The sequence below is a fragment of the Nelumbo lutea genome, chromosome 1 (genome assembly GCF_056320005.1).
Source record: "Nelumbo lutea isolate HS-2025 chromosome 1, American lotus-T2T, whole genome shotgun sequence".
NCBI lineage: Eukaryota > Viridiplantae > Streptophyta > Magnoliopsida > Proteales > Nelumbonaceae > Nelumbo > Nelumbo lutea.
The window spans coordinates 157,212,118-157,225,895 of record NC_142684.1 but is presented as its reverse complement, the minus strand read 5'-3'; the positions used below and the strand labels follow the sequence as shown (position 1 = coordinate 157,225,895).

General features: G+C 39.5%; 2 protein-coding genes across 11 annotated transcripts in view; one reads left to right on the top strand and one right to left on the bottom strand.

Annotated features, from left to right (window-relative positions):
* The window catches only part of LOC148878611 (putative triglyceride lipase), a 198,070-nt gene extending 190,219 nt beyond the window's left edge, over window positions 1-7,851 (top strand). For 4 of the 10 annotated variants that reach the window (XM_088957316.1, XM_088957305.1, XM_088957282.1 and 1 more), the window contains one exon: window positions 7,478-7,851. In XM_088957316.1, coding sequence (XP_088813442.1) covers window positions 7,478-7,549 — 72 coding nt within the window. In that variant the 3' untranslated portion in view covers window positions 7,550-7,851. Of the gene's footprint in view, window positions 1-5,523; window positions 5,720-5,825; window positions 5,996-6,135; window positions 6,232-6,416; window positions 6,553-7,477 lie in introns of all 10 variants that reach the window. The other 6 variants (XM_088957290.1, XM_088957255.1, XM_088957327.1 and 3 more) reach the window with 4 other exon arrangements.
* Window positions 7,852-8,412: 561 nt separating this feature from the next.
* On the bottom strand, window positions 8,413-11,979 carry LOC148878610 (uncharacterized). Its single transcript, XM_088957349.1, has 2 exons — window positions 11,145-11,979; window positions 8,413-8,723 (listed from the first exon to the last, which is right to left on the bottom strand). Exons 1-2 carry the CDS (start codon window positions 11,581-11,583, stop codon window positions 8,470-8,472), a joined length of 693 nt encoding a protein of 230 aa, XP_088813475.1. The 5' UTR covers window positions 11,584-11,979; the 3' UTR covers window positions 8,413-8,469.
* Window positions 11,980-13,778: the final 1,799 nt, after the last annotated feature.

Genomic DNA, 13,778 nt, shown 5'->3' with positions numbered 1-13,778 from the left:
TCTGGGCGAGTCATAGAAAGGTATAACAATCTCCCCACAAGCCTCTTAAACTGTTTCACATCCTTGATAGGTTCACCACGACTGTCACCTAATTTATGGTCGGGGTCAATAGGAGAGTCCACTGGCTTCACCCCCATCTTCCCAATGTCCTGAAGTAAATCTAGGACATATTTCCTTTGAGAAATGAAGATACCCTTCTTTGATCGTGCAACTTCACTTCCAATGAAGTATCTGGCAGGTCCTAGATCCTTCACTTCAAACTGAGTGGCAAGAAAAAGTTTCAATTTCTGAATTTCATGCTCCCAATCACCAGTAACAATTATGTCATCCACATATACAATTAGAGCAGCAATTTTACCTTCTCCTTTTTTCACAAACAGTGTGTGATCTGATTGACATTGCCTGTATCCTTTCTGCTGAACTGCCACATGGAATCTGATAAACCAAGCTCTTGGTGATTGTTTCAGCCCGTATAAGGACTTCTTCAACTTGCACACTTTCTGTTCATTGCCTTGGGCTAGAAAACCAGGAGGTTGAATCATGTACACTTCCTCTTCAAGGTCACCATTCAAGAATGCATTCTTGATGTCCAGCTGGTGTAAAACCTAATCCAGATTAGCCGCAAGAGAGAAAAGGACTCTAATGGAATTCATCTTGGCAACGGGGGCAAAAGTTTCTGCATAATCAGCTCCATACACTTATGTAAATCCCTTTGCCAGTAAGCGAGCTTTATACCTTTCCACTATTCCATCAGCCTTATGCTTGACTGTGAACACCCATTTACATCCAACTGGAACCATTCCCTTAGGAAGATTAACAAGTTCCCATGTGTCATTTTTGTGAAGGGCATTAATTTCTTCCCTCATGGCATTTGTCCATTCAGGAACTAAAAGGCACGGAATGAGGATGAAATGTTCTCATAGGAGACAAAGTTGGAAATGGGATGTTTAGTGGTGCACAATCTAACACCCTTCCTGTGAGCAATAGGACGGTCAAGATCATTAGCAGTAGAGGAATCATTTTCAAAAGATTCAAGGACATCATTGGGAGCCAAAATACCTGAGTGAGTATGATCCTCCCCCGAGGAGTCTGGTGGCACAGGAGGTATAGCTTCCGGATTCTCTACAACTCTTGAATTTGGTTGGCCTTTGCGACGACGAGAAAAAACACGAAAAGGTGGAGGGTCAGGGAGAGAGGGAAGCTGAACCAATTTCTCCTCATGCCTACACTCCCCCTGAGGAGAAACAGGATAGAAAGGTTCATCTTCAAAGAAAGAAACATTCATGGACACAGGAGGTATAGCTTCCGAATTCTCTACAGCTCTTGAATTTGGTTGGCCTTTGCGACGACGAGAAAAAACACGAAAAGGTGGAGGGTCAGGGAGAGAGGGAAGCTGAACCAATTTCTCCTCATGCCTACACTCCCCCTGAGGAGAAACAGGATAGAAAGGTTCATCTTCAAAGAAAGAAACATCCATGGAGACATAGAATTTACGAGAAACAGGATCAAAACAACGGTATCCCTTTTGAGTGAAGGAGTAACCAAGAAATATGCAAGGGATAGCATGAAAATCCAATTTCCCATGGGTGGGAGACAGATTTTGGACAAAACATCGGCAACCAAAGACACGAGGAGGAATAGAAAGAAGAGGAGCCTTAGGAAAGAGAAGTTGATGTGGGGCTAACTGACGAGAGGGCATACGGCTTATAAGGTAAGTGGAACAAAGAGCAGCTTCAAGCCAAAACCGTTTGGGAACATTCATATCTAATTGAAAACCCCGAGCCACTTCAAGGAGATGTCGGTGTTCTTCCGTTCGGCCACACCATTTTGTTGTGGTGTGTGGGCACAAGAGCTACGGTGAAGGGAACCACGCGAAGCAAAAAACTCCGTGAGGTCACTATGCAAAAATTCTTTTGCATTGTCAGATTGAAAAAGTTGGATTTCAGTTTGAAATTAAGTGAAGACCATCCGCTGGAAATCTTGAATGATTTTTGGTACTTCTTCCCTGGTTCGCATCGGGTATATCCAAGTATATCTAGAATAATCATCAATGAGGGTAATGAAATACTTGTAGCCACTCTCAGATGGTAAAGTAACAGGGCCCCATACATTAGAATGAACAATGTGAAACGGAGATTCAGATTTACTATTTCTTTGAAGAAAATGAGTTCTACAATAATTACTTAACTGACACGTTTGACAAGAAAAATCAGAAACAGACATTGACTTAAACAGTTCTGGGAATACAACTTTCAAAGACTCAAAAGACAAATGACCAAGACGACAATGCCATAAATAGACTTTTTTCTTAGAGGACTGACTCAGAGACTCTGTAGCATATAGACCAGCCTTATTCTCCAACATATAAAGTCCATCAGCCATACATCCCCTACCAATTGTCCTCCCCGAGGCCAGATCCTAAATCACACAATGAGAAGGGAAAAAAGTCACTAAGCAATTCAAGGAATTAGTAACACTACTAACAGAGAACAAATTAATGGGAAGGCATCAGAAAGAGTATGACCAAGAGGAAGAGAGAGAGTTCCTTGACCAGCTATGGAAGTGTACGATCCATCGACTAGTCTCACCTTATCTCTTCCAGAAAGAGGGTGATAGGTTTGAAAATAAGAGGACGTACCAGTCATGTGTTTAGACGCTCCAGAATCAATGATCCATGGAGAGTCAGGGGTGTGAGAAGCAACATGGAAAGCAGTGGCAGGGTTACCTGATGTAGATGCAAAAGAGGTTGATGGAGGAGCATCCATCTGATGAATTGCTCTACCATAGAGCTCTAAATGGTCACGGAAGGATTTCATAATATCCTCCCTCGGGTCAAGTCCAGTGAGATGTGTCTGAGTCACAGTAGAAATGGGGGGTTGATTCTCCCGACTAGCCATGTTAGCCATGTGATGTTTCTTTGTACCTTGCTGTCCGGACCTCTTATTTACCTCTGAATATTGCTTCTTAGTCAGATCTTGAGCCCATTTTGGTTTCCCATGAAGATCCCAATAGGTATCTTTGGTGTGTCAGGGTTTCTGGCAATGAGTGCACCACAACTTTTCTTTATCTTCTGTTTTTTTCTGGAGATTTCCTTTCCTGGAGGAAGATCCCACACCAGTAGAGACACCCCCTTTTGCAACCAACACAATAGCATCCCCACCAGGGCTGTTCATCAAATTTCTTCTGCTTTCTTCAGACTGTACAAGAGCATAGACTTCTTGAACAGATGGGAGATCCTTAGAGCTGAGAATCTGAACCCTGATAGATGCATACATAGGATTCAAACCATGTAAGAATGCAAACACCCTTTGCTGGGAGACAAGTTGCTTGTACTTTTTGGCATCCTCATCACACTTCCAATCCACACTCTGGTAGTGATCCAACTCCTTCCAGACAGAGGTCAAGTCAGAGTAATAAACTGATAAACATCTCTCCCCCTGTCTACAAGTAGATGATGCTGCCTGCAGTTGATAAATTTTGGCATAGTGTCGCAATTCTGAATATATAGACTTTGCTTGTTCCCAAATTTCATTTGCATTTCAGCCCACATGAAATTCTTCCTTATTTGAGGTTGCATGGAAACCAAGAGCCAAGACATAACAATACTGTTCTCCTAATTCCATCTATCATATTCAGCACTCCAAGAGGATGGTTCTTTTATCCTCCCATTTATATAGCCTATCTTCCCCCTTGCAGTGATGTATAATTTGATCCCTCTTGACCACTCTAGGTAATTTAAACCATCAAGAGGGACAACAGCCATAGGAAATGATAGGTCACCCCCACCCATTCCATTCAGCATTGAGGAAACTCTAGATGTGGCTGAATCCTCACTGCCCATGATATCAGAATAAAACTAAACAGCAACCAAATAAGTACTGCCGTACAAGGTTATTGCAGAAACAGTCCTTCTGACCTCGGATTTCACTGGGAGCAAAAACAGAACACTGCTGTTGCAGTACTAGAACAGGTCCTTCTGACCTACGGTTTCACTGAGAACAAAAAAAAATCTGAACACTGTAGTTGCAGTACATAACTAGGTCTGAATGACCTAACCAGTAGGCCTGATAGCCAACCAGTCAATGAGATCAACAGGGTAGTCGAACAGTCATTCAATGAGATTAATACAATATCAGCTTCAGGGCATCAACAGTCCATAATACCAAAAGCAAACAGCTGAATGCATTTACTCTTGTCAAGAAATACAGTCAATCAACAGTCCTCAATCGGCTGAACAGACAATCAGTAGGGCAGCCGAACAGAAAAAAAAAAAGACCAGTACCTCTTTTAGTTTCAGATGATAGCCTCTCTGTAAGCCAGAACTCCCTCTACGAACCTCAAACAATAGCCTCTCTACAGTCAAGTAGACAAGAGGTACAACTTCTGGGTTGGAAGATGAAAAGACACTGTAACTTCTGGGTCGAACTGGATGCAACAGCTTAGCATTTCGAGAGATGCAGCTTTGGGAGATGGAGAGACCATCTGCACAACATTGAACAGCAGGTTTGCTTGGCACCACCCTTCAGGCCTGGACGACTTGCTCTGATACCATGTTGAGCAAGAGCAAGAGAAGAGAGGAGAGGAGAAGAGAGAAGAGAGGAGAGTCGAGTGGACTGAAAACCCTCTAGAATACTGGAGGCAAGTGTAAGAGTTATTATTTATACTGACCCAGTCATACAATATAAACAAGAGAGAAATTACAACAGTACCCTTGGTACCAAACAATACACACAACAACTGTCAACAAAGAATAACTTGGTTTTATTTAATGAAAGCACATCCAGAATTGTTTGCTATTTTTCTCTCTTTCTATGCTAAAATTCAAAATCAATTTGGTGTTTCCATTAAAATGTTTCATGATAATGCAAAGAAATACCTTCAAGGACCCTTCAAGTTATTTTTTGATTCTCATGGCATTATCCATAAATCTTTTTGTTCGCATGCACCACAACAAAATGGTGTAGCTGAATGAAAGAATAAACATTTACATGACATACCTCGGGTTCTCTTAATTCAAATGTTAGTTCCTAAAATTTATTGGAGTGATGCTATCCATAAATCTTTTGTTTGCATACACCACAACAAAATGATGTAGCTGAATGGAAGAATAGACGTTTACTTGATATAGCTCGGGTTCTCTTAATTCAAATGTCAGTTCCTAAAATTTATTGGAGTGATGCTCCTACATCTTGTTTCCTAATAAATTTTATGCCCTCATTAGTCCTTGGTGGTAAGTTTTCATTCTCTTCTTTTTTCCTTCATACCTCCATTTCCTCTTCACTCTTGTGTTTTTGGATATGGTTTTCTTTCATAGACATGGTCCTAGGTTGGATAAACTTAAACCTCGTGCTCTCAAGTGTATGTTTCTGGGATATTATCAAACCCAGAAAGGTTACAAATGCCATTGACCTACTTTCTGCCTATCTTTTGTTCTTTCTAATGTTTTTTACTTTGAGAATATGCCTTTTTTCTCTGTAGTTGAGTCTCTCTCATCTTCACTTTCTCTCCCTCTTCCTATTGTAGAGGTTTCATTATCGGCTCCCACCTTTAAGGTGTTTACTTGACTACCAGTTCACACTTTACAAAGTGTACGCCAAAAGACTATGGGGAGTCGGACTATGGGGAGTCTTTACTCCAGCTCCAACTTCTGCTGAGCCATCATTGGTTTCACTGTCAGCAGATCTGCCTGATCTGGACTTGCTTATTGCCCTTTAGAAAGGTAAACACACTTGTACCATCCTTCCTATTTCTTGTTATGTGTCTTTGATCATTTGCATCCTGTATATCAGAAATTTGTCTCTTCTTTCATCTATACCTGTTCCCAGGTCTGTTCAGGAAGCCCTTGTCTCACAAGACTAAAAGAAGGCAATGGATAAAGAATTTTATGCTCTTGAGTCTAATCATACTTGGGATCTCACTCCTCTCTCTCCTAGGAAGAAGGTAGTAGGTTGTCGGTGGATTTATACCATTAAACATCAGCCTAATGGCAGGAGAGGTATAAGTTACAATTGGTGGGCAAAAGAAATATCTAGACACATGGTGCTGATTAGATTGATATTTTCTCTCCAATTTCTAAATGGGGTTTGTGCATGTTATTATTTCTTTGGCTACCCACTGATTGGCCATTGTTTTCAGTTGGATGTGAAGAATTCTTTCCTCCATGGTGATCTTCAAGAGAAAGCGTATATGGAGCAACCTCTTGGGCATGTTGCTCAGGGGGAGGTAGGGAAGGTATGTAAGTTAAAAAAAGCAATGTATGCGCAGAAACAATTGTTTCGAGGTTGATTTGATCAGTTTAGCAGTGTGGCACAGTAGTTTGGACTGCAATAGTGTAGTATCGACACTCTATTTTTAGTAGAGATACATTTTCTGGTAAGATTATCCTAGCATGTATGTTGATGGTACTATTATTACAGGTAGTGATATACAAGGAATCATGGAGTTGAAACAGTTCTTGTAGCAGTTTCAGACCAAAAACTCAGGGCACTCGAGGTATTTTTTGGGTACTGAGATAGAAAGGTCAAAGTGGGGAATCTCTCTCTCACAGAGAAGGTATGTTATTGATTTGTTAGAAAAAGAAAAGAAAAAAACAAGATTACTAGGAGCAAAACTAATGGATACTCCTATTGATCCAGATGCCAAGTTGTTTAATAGTGAAGGGGAGCTCCTAGATGCTCCTAGCCCTCCTAGGAGACATATAAGAATAGTGGGAAAACTCATCTATTTCACCATCATGAGGCTAGACAATTCCTTCAGTATGGGATTACTAAGTTAGTTTATCTAAAGCCCAAGGACAAGTCATTGTGAAGGTATAGTTAGGGTTCTACGCTACTTGAAGGGTGCTCCAAGTCAAGGGTGGTTGTATAAGAAAGGGGGATGAGCTAAGTGCAGTTAGGGGTTTGTGGAAAGGACCTTGATGTTTTCCTCCTTGTGAGGCAAATGTAAGCTTTCCTGGAGCGAAAACCATTGGATTGGCACTTGGGGTTTATAAGATAGGGCTCTGCTATGGGAGTCGTAGTGCCTATGAACTGAGACAATATTTTGATAAGGTGTTTGAAACCTAGTATTATATCAATCTCCTAACTGCAGCCACTTATTTGTCCTTGTATAAGTTGTACCACCAATCCATGGTTTTTTATCTCAATAGTGGCTACAAAGTACAAAATGCTGTGAGGCATTCTCCATAAAAAGTGCAATGTTCTTCCCTGAACTCAAACTGCTGAAATTAGTAGAGGTAATTACAGTACAAACAAAATTAATATGGATAGAAATTAACTTATGCTAAGTTGGCATTGGTCTATTGGGTGAATATTAATTGATTAATAGATGAGTTTGCTAATATGCTATGTTTGATGTCTGACCATAAATAGTTTGCTGTGTTTCTGCATGGAACTATGTCAGCATGTACAAAATCTTGTGTCAGATCTTACTGCTTGATACCAAATTCAAGTAACATTGGCTTATTCATTTTCTTCAGAATGTTAGATCAAACTATCAGAGTGTTAACAGCCCAAATTCTGCAAAAGCAGATAGCTCATCAGTTGGGTGACCTGGTGAATATTGTACAGTTGTTGCTCATCACTTGCAGTTGAAGATACATTGAAGTAGGCAGTTCTCTGGTAACGGTGTGCTTAATCTCAAGATGGTGTACAGTCTGTGGTTGACAAATGTACAGAATTCCTAGTTTCCATAGCTTTACAAATACCCAGATCACTGTTTAAATTTAATAAACAGGCATCTTGTACTTTAAAGTTTAAATGATGCCAACCATACATGTATAATATGTTGAAACCAAAATTTATCCAATTCTTGTAATATGTAGGTTATTTTTTGAGAACATTCACCACCAAATTTGTAGTTGTTGTAGTCATTGACTTGTTTTTGTTGTTGCTGTTGTAATCGTTATTCTTGCTACGTTTGTTACATTCCTTCTGTCTGTGTTTCCGGGGAGGAGTTGAGCTGATTGGAGAACAGTTCACTAATTCAAGTCTATTTTAAAAGCAATACTCAAGCCCATAGCAGTTTCTCAAATGGTTTACCAAATTCAAGGATGCAGGAGAAATGACAAACTTAAATGTAAAATCTTAATGATGGTAATTTAATAATTGAGGAGATCAAATGCAAACATGAGAAAGGGAGTATCTAAGTATAGTTCTAAATTACGAGGTAATTGCATGGCAAGAAAGGGTGACTAATTACTCTTTGGTATGTAAGAATAACAGCCTTGTTTTGGAATGTAGACTCTTTGAGACATAATATGTCTGTAGAGAAGGCAATAGAGATTCACTTAGAATTTGGTTTACTTAGTTAAAGTTTTATGAAATTATACCTCAGTATGCTATTTATCTTTCTTGATTCACCATATGCATTCTTTTTATGTTTGAAATCTTCTCAATTCAAAACTGCTCTTGGTTTTGCTAGACACATGGAATTAAATATATATTATGATGATGCATTCATCCATTTATGTTACAAGTGCAAGCTTTGAGGGAGCCGGGATGTCATATGGATGGCCTTCTTTGCGTTGCTGCTCAGCTTTTTGGTGTTGCTCATGATTCTTAGGCTCTGCCTTAGTATGTCAACTTCCCTTTCCTTCTTGATTCTCTCCTCCTCCATTGCAGCCACTTGAGCCTTTAAGACTTCGACTACTTCTTCCTTGGCTTTCAATTCCCTCTTCAGCTCTTCCATCATGTTTGCCTCTGCTCCTGAGCACAAACTCTCTCCTACAAAGATAAGCACATGTCAATGATCTGATACTTTGTACCCATTGCCAAACATCTTTTAAACCAATAAACTTACAGGCCATATAGGTTACCAGATTTCAGTTTACGCATGTGAATTGGGTCAAGTCAACAACAAATAAGACAGAATGTTAACAGGATTTCTATTGCTCTGTATGATCTGTTGAACCAACACTGTAAGGACCACAAATCCACACACTCATGATTATGTAGAGTAATTTTGAGAGCAATTATTTGGGCAAATCTGAAGTTTATTTACTGTGGATCCGTACAGTAATAAGTATTGAGGGACCAAAGTTGATCCATGTTCTCCCATATCAGACCAATGATTTGATTAGCAGCCTTGGCTGCAAGTGAAATATTATTATAATGGGCTGCAAGTTGTAGGGGACCAAACTAAAAAGAAAAATGTGACCGACAACATGGGTTGTTGATCTAATGGGTTGTAGGCCCATGACTGCCTTATTAAATTAGTAAATGGAATCCACATTTCCGACTTGTCCTTTACAAGAAATGCTTAATCACTTGGGTGAATGGCAAATCTGGCATCTGAAAAGCAGAAAATCTCATTTTAGAGATCTTATATCTTAAAATAGCAATTCTGCTTTTTTGCTTTTTAGAGTTTTTGTAATATTAAAAAGGGCATTTTAGTCATTATGAACCATCTATAACATGTCTGAGCACATTTTACGCATGGACCATCTCTTAGTCTGTTACCAAATCAGACCTACTATCACTTTTGCAATGGTGCAAACATCGACACAAGGAAGATCCAAAGATCCCTATATTTAAATATAGGGTTCCCAGAAGGGTTTAAGGGATTTGATCATCAGCCCTTCTTTTCAGCAAAGGGGGGCCACCCCATATTACAAGGACGGAGTACTCTTAGGGAAAGACAAAACAGTCTCCTATAATCATTTTTTATGAGCGTAAGCAAGCATCTTCCATCTTTTCATAATGGGGTCTGTCTCAATTATGAAAAAGAAGGGAGCCCAAAGAACTTGCTCCTAAATTATTATATTCTTCTCCATCCAACTCATCTAATGAGAACCCACAAGGAAGTAGCTTCAATATTATGTTATCATTGGCATTTCGATTCTGATTGCAGTCACCAACGAGATATGGCTGGAGTTGTTTCTGAAAATGCTGGAGAAAGGTTTGATTTTAATGGTCTAAAACAACATCTTAATGCCCATCAAATAGAGATGGACGCTTAAGCAATGAGCCTCATTATAATAAATTAATAATATCAAAACACAAGGGTCTTTTTGGTTATTTAACTGACACCTTCATCAGCTAGGGATCCATTCACATCATGTGGCTTCAAAATCTTCTAATGAACTATAATTTTGTAGGCTTGCAATTCAATGCCTAGCAAAGAAATGTAATCTGCCTTTGCTTTAATGTGTGTGTCAGACAGAAATCATGTTAACCCATAAAAAAAATTCTGACTCATCCTCTTAACGGATTTTGTGTGTGTGTGTGAAAGAGAGAAGAAGAAGGGGATGCTAACTTACCATTAAAACCAGGAGTCTAGCCCATGGATTCTATTTCTCATATGAGGATTGCTTATCTCACCCTCGATCTAAAGCTAGAGATGTACATTGTGTCCATGTAAGGTGGTGTAATTGTTAAACCACGTACACCTCCATGTGAAAAGACACAAATACCTTTAGCAATGGACACGTATAAAAGCAATGGCGAGAGTAGGTCTATAACCCTACTTGTATGATTAGCATTAGCGTCCTTCTAAATTCCTAATTGTGGGTCTTCCCTCTTCCGGTCGTCTTCGCCCCCGCCCCACAAAAAAAAAAAAAAAGAAAAAGTGAGTTGGGTTCACAGACATCTCTTGGAATATTGCAACTGAAAGTATAAAGAGAAAGAAAACCAATAGACCAGATGATTCAGATCATTTTACTTAGTTTTAAACCTAAGAAATCTCACATTACCCTCCCATGAATTGATGGGTTAACAACCATCCTTATTTGAAACTAATAGGAGTTGGATTTACACTGAATTTTTGTTCTATACTTGAATGTTCTTGAGCAACTGTCTATGAGTAGTGTTCTAGAAATGAAAATTAAACTTAATTCCCTGAGATCTAAGGCGAGTCAAGCAACTCAGCTAGTTCAATGGGTTGACTGCTAGTTGCTACTACCTTAGAATCAGTTACGTGGATAATCAAAGAAATGAGTTGCCAACTGAGCCTTCTGAATCGGCGAAGCTATTAAATGAAAACCGAGTTAGCTAGAGGGGGTATGAATCGGATGGCAAGTTAACCAGGAGCCTAAACAGAAAATTCCTTGAAGTTGCAGATCAGCAAATTCAGTGTCTCTCTCTCTCTGTGTATGTGCATTTAGAGAGAGAGAGAGAGAGAGAGAGAGAGAGAGAGAGAGATGGCACCTTGATATGTCCTGTGAATGAGGTCATCAAGTTCAGTCTTGATAGCTAAGTAGAGACTCTTCCATTTTTCGATGGCCTCGTCACGACGAGCCTGTTCCTCCATCATGTGCTCGACCAAAATACTGGTTCCCAGCATTTCCCACTCTTTGTCGCTTCTCCCAACTACCATCTCATCTTTCATCCCTCGAATTATCATTTCCTTCTCCTCCAGCTTCTTTCTCAACCTCTTCACCTCCTCTCTCAGCTTCCTCCTCTCCCGCTTCCACTCCGCTTCCCTGAACAAGAACACCTTCGCTTGCTGCTGGTACGTCCTGCTCTCCTTATCTCTCTTGCACCTTGCCTCGTCGATCTCCTCCTGAAGCAGTGTTATCTTCTCTCTGAAATCCTCCAGATCGATCTCACACGAGTCACAGTTGCTCTTGCTTGCAATGCAACCCATCTCAGCTCTTCTTTCTCTTTACTAGCTCACTCTAGTCTAGTGATGATAATAATGACCAGATGAGCATGGAGTAAGATACTCAGATTCTGTGGTGGCGATGATCATGACTGCTGGTTCATTCTGGATTTGAAGACACAGATTATTCCCCGAAGAAACTCCTACACCTACACCTTCATCAATGGATATATATACTTGTCCAATTTTTCTACATTTTCATCACTCTTTAGGCCTAGTACTACTACTGCTGAGAGCTAGACTTAATCATTAAAGGCAGTTTCAACCAAGCCCGTGAAGAGAGCTGCCTAAAGTTATATAAAAAGATTTAGACATGGTTTAATTTGCAAGCTATATACATACTTAAAATACAAATTATAATACATATGTTAGTAAAATGATGGAAAACAAATAATTTCCTTGGAAGATATATATATATATATGACGATATTTTATAAGAAAATTCATCATTTTTCCGGTATTTAGCTTAACTTGGAAAACCCATTTGACTGATCGGAAATATACAAGTGCATGTCGCAAGGTGCAACTTGTTTAGAAAAATGACTTATGGAAATTAAATTAGAAGGAAATGCCATTTTCCTCCAATTACTACTCACTTTTTGGAATTAAAATATTCATTTTCCATGGCAATTTTACGTGTAATTTGGAAATCAATCATTTTCCTTTGTGTTTATGTGAAAAAAAAAAAAGTTAATAATATATATATATATATATATATATTAAATTATTAATATTACGTGGATGAGAATGACACTACATTATTGTGAAGCAGGAAACGATGAGTAGAAACTCTAGAAGCGTCATCTTATTCATCCCACTGACAAAATCCAGTACAAGCTAAGACTCAACCTGGTTGAAACTATCGTGTAAAATTGTGTACTTTTCCAACTCGATCGACACACTTCATTTAATGGTCCTTGTAAAACTTACCAAACAGGCCATTTTTTTACTGTTGTCACCAGTACGTACTGTTTATCAAACGAGTTAAACTGAGTTTGGCATTTTCGAACAGACCGGAAAACAACTCGACCCGGCTGAACAGTACTCCCTAAATAGGCTCCTGTGGCCTGTATATTCTGTTATGCCTCACATGTGTAGCTCTCAGTGGATTGCATTGGATTCCTAACACGAAAAGGACATCTAGTTATTGTTTGGACTGCAATATTTTTTTGCACAGGAAGGAAAGGAGTGCATATTTTACACCAATTTAGGACCCATTTGATAATTCTCTTATTTCATGATGATCAACTGTGGGGAATGATGTGCATTTGTTGTTTGCATTCTTTTTTGTTTTGCAATAATTTAGAGGTGTTGGTTGCATCCTAAGATGCTCAAGAGATAGGGAGAGGAGTCTGGGCCGTTCATCCATGGAGCCCAGAACTTGGAACAAAGGGGCATGACCATATGAGGGCCCATGAATCATGCAACTATAGGCACTAGATTATGTTTGGGCCGGAGGACATCCTGTCACATGATAGGGGAATTGGGTTGGGCCCCATCTAAGAGGTTAGCCAGATCAAGGATTCCCTTATTTAACCAATCTATCCACATTTTGGTTAGGCTCTATCCAAGAGGCTGGACCCGAATCTTTTGAACATAGGACAGGGAGAATTATGGGTGGGTTACGCTTTCCTAGTCTGGCCACATCTACAAAGCTAGATATTCTCAAGTATCCCTTGGTACCATGCCAAATATTCAGTTCTAGCTCCTGAGATATGGAGAAACAGAAGAGCAGTGCTACAATAGGGATACCCTTATCATCATAGGAGTTATAAGGTGAACCCTCGATGGGTGTATTTCTTTGTCGAGCTGCAAATTTTGTAGCCTTTTAGCCTACCAACTAGCTAGCCAACTACTATATGGGTGAAGCACTATTATATTGATGTCATAACACTTGGGTGGATCCTCTCCCGAACCTCAAAATAAAGAAATGAGGATTGGTAAATGGTGTCAGGGTTCCTACATTATTAATTAGGGTTTTTTTAATTTGGCTATTAGGAACGATCCATTGTTTTAATCAATTTCCTTATTACATGTTAAAATTTTGTAATTGTCCTCATATAAACTGAAAAACCAGAATATGAACTTATATTTGATAGAATGCATGGCTCTTGATGATTAACGTAGCCAACCTCATCAGGGTGTTGAGAAGCTGCGTTGGGTTGAGACAATGAAAGAGC